Source organism: Cornus florida, unplaced genomic scaffold (assembly GCF_030987335.1).
Source record: "Cornus florida cultivar Cherokee Brave unplaced genomic scaffold, ASM3098733v1 CherokeeBrave_3.0.0_Hap2_Chr06, whole genome shotgun sequence".
NCBI lineage: Eukaryota > Viridiplantae > Streptophyta > Magnoliopsida > Cornales > Cornaceae > Cornus > Cornus florida.
Genome location: NW_026775576.1, coordinates 106,974,346 through 106,980,301, shown reverse-complemented (window position 1 = coordinate 106,980,301; position 5,956 = coordinate 106,974,346). Strand labels below are relative to the sequence as shown.

At 37.0% G+C, this 5,956-nt stretch overlaps 1 protein-coding gene across 2 annotated transcripts; it reads left to right on the top strand.

Moving 5' to 3' along the window:
• Positions 1-955: 955 nt before the first annotated feature.
• LOC132313742 (BEL1-like homeodomain protein 1) lies at positions 956-5,678 on the top strand. Of its 2 annotated transcripts, none has more exons than XM_059812668.1 (6): positions 956-1,303; positions 1,888-1,930; positions 2,259-3,275; positions 3,910-4,286; positions 4,409-4,469; positions 4,578-5,678. In XM_059812668.1, the coding sequence occupies exons 3-6, from the start codon at positions 2,475-2,477 to the stop codon at positions 5,406-5,408; spliced, it is 2,070 nt and encodes a 689-aa protein (XP_059668651.1). In that variant the 5' UTR covers positions 956-1,303; positions 1,888-1,930; positions 2,259-2,474; the 3' UTR covers positions 5,409-5,678. The 2 variants fall into 2 exon arrangements, with proteins under 2 accessions (XP_059668651.1, XP_059668652.1); XM_059812669.1 differs by lacking the exon at positions 956-1,303 and adding an exon at positions 1,452-1,645.
• The last annotated feature ends 278 nt before the right edge of the window (positions 5,679-5,956 follow it).

Here is a 5,956-nt window from a genome sequence, read left to right as displayed (position 1 = left end):
GGAATGCCATGGCTCATTGTTAGTTGTTAGTTGTTACTAACTTGATGGACACAAATTAAAATACCAATCAATAAAATAAAAATAAAGAAGATAAACAAAAGGGAGTTGTGATATTGAAGTGTCTGCTCGCAATCATATATATGATGCATATGTACATGTCCGTGAATAGGCAATATAGATACGACCTCACCCATGCAACATGATCAAGACTTGCAAGATTACTCGCTATGTAACTTCCATTTGAGGGAAGTTGTGATGTTCATGTGCTTGATGTATAGATACATTGAAAAGTCTACAAAAAAATCTGTATCGTAACGTTTGGATATAAAATAAGGCTCTTTTGATAGCATTTTTTCAATTTCATGTGATTTATTTGGAATTTATCCTCCTTTTTCTTCTTCTTCATTTTATTTATTTATTTATTTTTTATATATAGTTTTGTGGTTTAGGGCTTATTTGTAATTTAATTTTGAGGTGGAGGTAATTTTTTAAGGTTTTCTTTAGCTATAAATAATTGTTCAAATATTGAATTGGGGAGCCTTTTCACTAATCAAAATTTGATCTCTCTCACTTTCAAATTAATCTAGTGGATTCTAAGGATTAATTAGTAGTTCTTATATACATACTATGTATAAAAATTTAAAAATTGGACTACCCTTGTATATACACACTAATATAAATTATTAAACGATACACATGTATGCATGATGTAAATATACCAATAATGATATAGTATTAATTTTTGGAGACTTGGGGTAGTTGTTAAGGTGGTTGGCCCTGTACTATTTTGCATTTCAATTACTTTATCTTGAAAACTTTGGCTTGCAGCCACAAAAAATAACAAAAAGAGAAAAGTGGAAAAGAAAAAAAAAGAAAAGGAAAAGACAGAGAGATATTTTAGTAATGAACAATAGGACCCTCCAATCATTCTCTTCTTCATCATCATCATCATCATCATCTTCCTTCTTTAAATTAACATCTTAATTAATTAATTAAAATACATGAAAGTTTTAGTGGATGGAGATGTTTCCTCGTTTTTCAGCTTTTTTTATCTTCTGACAGATTGAAAACCCCTTCCCCTGGCAGGCCTCATCAAATGCCATTTTTTTTTTCCTTTTCCTTTTAATTTTAATTTTATTACCAGAAAACCAACAAACACATATACATACATATATCTACATCTATCTTTCTCTAAAGTTGTTTGCAGGAGTTAGCAAATAAAAAGGAGGCTGGCTGCATCAGTTGATTTGAAAAGGAAGGTCAAATCAGTGAAGTTGCATATATTTTTCTTATCTTTTCGCAGGTACTTCGTTCGATTTACACTAAAATCTTAGAAACTTAAAGAACATGCATGTTTGTGGATATAAATTCACAATTCATTATCTCATATATATATATATATATATATGTGTGTGTGTGTGTGTGTGTGTGTGTGTGTATGTCAGTCTGACGATTAAAGGCATGATTGTTTGTGATAAATGAGTGATAAAAAAGAAAAAGGAAAATGAGTGAATAAAGATGGGTATCTTTTCCTTAGACTTTATGGTCCCATCTCTTTCTCTATGTGCTTATTTCCTTTTCAAAGGAGAGAGTTGCAGAGATGAATTGATCAGTCTGACAATTAAAGGGTTATCCTTTCCCCCAAGTACTGAAGAGACTTTTGTTTCGTTTTTTTTTTTTTGGGGGGGGTAAATTAGTGAAGAGACTTATGAAACCATAGATTTGGGTATATGCATGTGTGTGTATATATATATATATATATATGCATTTGGATAGCTCAACTTATATGAATAGAATCATGCTGCATGGTCATGAACTTCTATGTCTGTCATGTACGGATATTAGTTGTGTCCACCCTGCAACTAAAATTCTCTTCTTCCTTTGCAGATGATAACGGGGCACGTGCATACTCAGATTTCCATCATACAAGGTAACAATCATTTCAATTAATAGTATAATTCCAATCCTTTCTCTCTATATATATATATGTTCTCTAGCTATATCCAAAATTATGATCCGCTGGCTCTATATATATACTCTCTCTCTCTATATATATATAATATTCGACATCCTTTTCCTTTCTTCCACCTAAGCCATCCATTTTTCTAGAAGATCAATCAACAAATTGATAGGAGGATGTTTTTTTTTCCATTTTCTTCGAATTGATCCAAATTATGGAACTTTTAACAAATATTATGAGTTTGTGGCTATATATATATATATCATTTCCTTATAATTTTCCCTTTATTTTCTTGCAGGATTTAACTGAGAAGTCTATTAATTACAGTAACAAAATTCCTTTAATGGGTTGAATACCACACCTAGTTTTGCTCTCTCCCAGCACCCGTCCGCTAATTGTGCTACTGATCATCTAGAGAAAGAGAGAGTGTGTGTGTTTATTGGACGTGAAGCAGTGTAACGTAGTCCCTTTTGAGTGACATAAAAGGCACATACATACACAAAGAAACTAATTGATGGCAACGTACTTTAACGGAAACTCTGATATCCAAGCTGATGGGTTACAAACGCTGATTCTCATGAATCCTGGCTATGTTGGATACTCTGACACTCAAACCCCGCCACCGCCCAACTTCACTAATTTACCTCACGCGCCGCCCAATCACACCACACAACTTGTGGGTATCCCTCTCACAGCGGCCACTTTTTCCTCTTCTGCTTCTGCATCAGCCTCATCCCATGGTCCCCACCCTCCATCCGTCCACACCCAACACGATTTCTCAGCATTCCACGGTCTCATCCCACGTGTTCACTACAATCTATACAATTCAATTGACCATACTACGGAGGCGCGTGATGTGTCACGCGCCAAGCAGGAACTGTCTTTGAGCCTCTCCTCCCAGCAACCACAATATGGGTCTTACAGGGCTGAACGTGAAGGTCCTTCTCAGGCCAACCTGCCCACAATTTCACCGACGTCCGGCAACAATGTGCGGGTTTCAGACGGATTGGGTTCGTCAGCATCTGGGATTTCAAATGGTGCTAGTGGAACGCAGAGTGGGGTGTTGGGTTCCAAGTATTTGAAGGTGGCACAAGAGCTTCTTGATGAAGTTGTTAGAGTGGATGAGGCTCTCAACAATGAATCAGCTGCCAAGGGGACTGCTACTGGGCTGACCATGAGAACTGGAAAACCGTCAGCCTCCGAAACCACTGCGGGAGGAGGAGCCACGAACTCAAAAGGCAGTGCCGAGCTTACCACGGCAGAGAGACAGGAAATTCAGATGAAGAAGGCAAAACTTGTCAACATGCTAGATGAGGTATGACTAAATAAATACATACATATATTTGTAAATTAGTTTGTATCAAGTTGAGTTTTTGATAAATTATTATTATTTTTTTTCCATAGCTGATGCTGAAAAGGTGTGATTTCGATCGAGAGTAGGCTTATAAGAAACGGTTGAGTTTTGTTTCCAATAAAGTGTTGTGTTTTAAGGTGAATTTAGGCTAAGGGGCATGTGAACTAATTTGAGTTGGTTCTCTATCTATTAAGTTGGATCAGATATATATATGTTTCAAATACTATGAATTGAGAGGTATTGGATCACAATTTCAGCCAAATATTGTTCTATTCATCGCTCTTCAAATAGATTGAAGTTACAAGTGTAATGCTTATTAGTAAGGTTATTTAAAGTTCACATTTATACAACATTTTGATTTTCAACATAATTTTCTTGTGTGGATATTCTATTTAAGTACGTTCCTTCTTTTTTCAATTTAAAGAAGTCTATACATGCATTAAAATTTCAGTATTAGTAGGCTGAATAATTAGAATCCTGTTTTCTTCAACAGTTTTGCTGTGAATGCAGATTTAGTGATTAGTAATAATTGATTTTGTATGTTGAACTTGTTACAACGTCTAATTTGAGTCTTTGTCATTTATGGGATTTGAAGGTGGAGCAAAGATACAGACAGTACCACCATCAAATGCATATTGTAATAACTTGGTTTGAGCAAGTATCTGGAATTGGATCTGGAAAAACATACACAGCTCTGGCACTAAAAACTATCTCAAAGCAATTCCGGTGCCTCAAAGACTCGATAACAAGCCAAATTCGAGCTGTGAGCAAGTGCTTAGGGGAAGAGGATTGTTTTGGAGGTGGGAAGATTGAGGGTTCAAGACTTAAATTCGTGGATCATCAGCTCCGGCAACAAAGAGCTCTACAACAGTTGGGAATGATCCAGCATAATGCCTGGAGACCCCAGAGAGGATTGCCTGAGCGATCCGTTTCTGTTCTTCGTGCTTGGCTCTTCGAACACTTCCTCCACCCGTAAGCATGCATTATCAAAACCAATGTCAACTACTCTTTTGAAATTTCTTTAAATGCACAATTTAGTTGTTCTCTATCTTTGTTTTGTTAATTAATTAAATTTCCCCGCAACTGGTTTTTAGTTATCCCAAGGATTCGGACAAACTCTTGCTCGCGAAACAAACAGGACTTACAAGAAGTCAGGTGCGGAATATATATATATATATATAATATTTTAACAATTTGTTGGCTTCATCCACGACTTGCGTTGAAAATGGTTGTTAATTTGTGGTAATTATGCATGCATTGCAGGTGTCAAATTGGTTCATAAATGCTAGAGTTAGGTTGTGGAAGCCAATGGTAGAAGAAATGTACACGGAGGAAGTGAAGGTACAAGAAGAGCAGCAGAATGGATCAGAGGACAAAACAAGCAAAAGTGAAGCCAACGGAGATTCAGCATTAAACTCCATTGCTTTCCAAGAGATTGAAAATCAGAATAAGAGTTTCATGTCCAAACAAGACAATGCCAAAAACAAGAAGACTAATAATGTTTCGTCAATTTCCATTTCTACAGCCTCAACATCATCTCCCACTGGAGTAAATATCCGAAACCAGACTGGTCGACTGCCACTCATTGGAGCATCAGAAATGGAACAAGGCATTGCACAAGCAAGTCCAAAAAGACATAGGAACATTGAAATGTTGCAGTCCCCCCAAAATAGTGGTTCATCAATGGATGATCAGGTGTCCATGAAATTTGGCAATGAGAGGCAGAGCAGAGAGAGTTTTAGTTTAATGGGAGCCCCTACAAACTTAATTGGAGGATTTGGGTCATACCAGATTGGGGAAATGACAAGGTTTAGTGCGGACCGACTCCCCTCAGCCTACTCGGGCAATGCTGTTTCTCTGAGTCTTGGTCTCCCACATTGCGATAACCTCTCCATGTCAGGTACCCATCAAAGTTATCTCCCTAACCAAAACATCCAATTGGGGAGAGGTGAAGAAATTCGTGAACCGAATGAGTTTGGCACTATAAACTCTCCCACTTCTTCTCACTCCACAGCCATTTATGAAAGCATCAATATTCAGAACCGCAAGAGGTTTGCAGCAGCACAGTTGTTGCCAGACTTTGTGGCCTTATAATTAAAAGAGGCAAGTATTGGTGAAGAAAGAGGCAAGACGAAAAAAGAGGTACCTTTAAGGTGTCTGATGGTCCGTCTCTCTATTTCCTTATAAATCTGTCTATTAGCATGGTAGTGTAGAAAGAAGAAAATTTACTTAATTAGTATAGGCCTATACTTTGCTTCGAGTTCTTGTAGAAGTAAAGTTTATAGGATTGTATATTATTTTTGTAACTTCTGCATTAGTAATATATTTTGGGGGTATAGAATTGATTATTGCTCTTAAATGAAATGTCCATGCCTGATACAATATTAAGTTCGCTCTTGACAAACCAAACCATGAAAATTTCTCTTTATTTGCCAACTTTGGTCACTCTGGAGGGAAATATCTCCCCACCAATTACAATCAACCACGTCAGCAGATGGGTTTTCCACTACTTCTCTTGGGTCACCCAACTTGATAAGCCCAAAGGAGTCATCCATTGTCTCTCAGCCCAATTATAAGGCAAGTCAAACCTGCATCTCCGGCCCAACACATGGCCTAGTACAAATAATGATCCATCAATCACA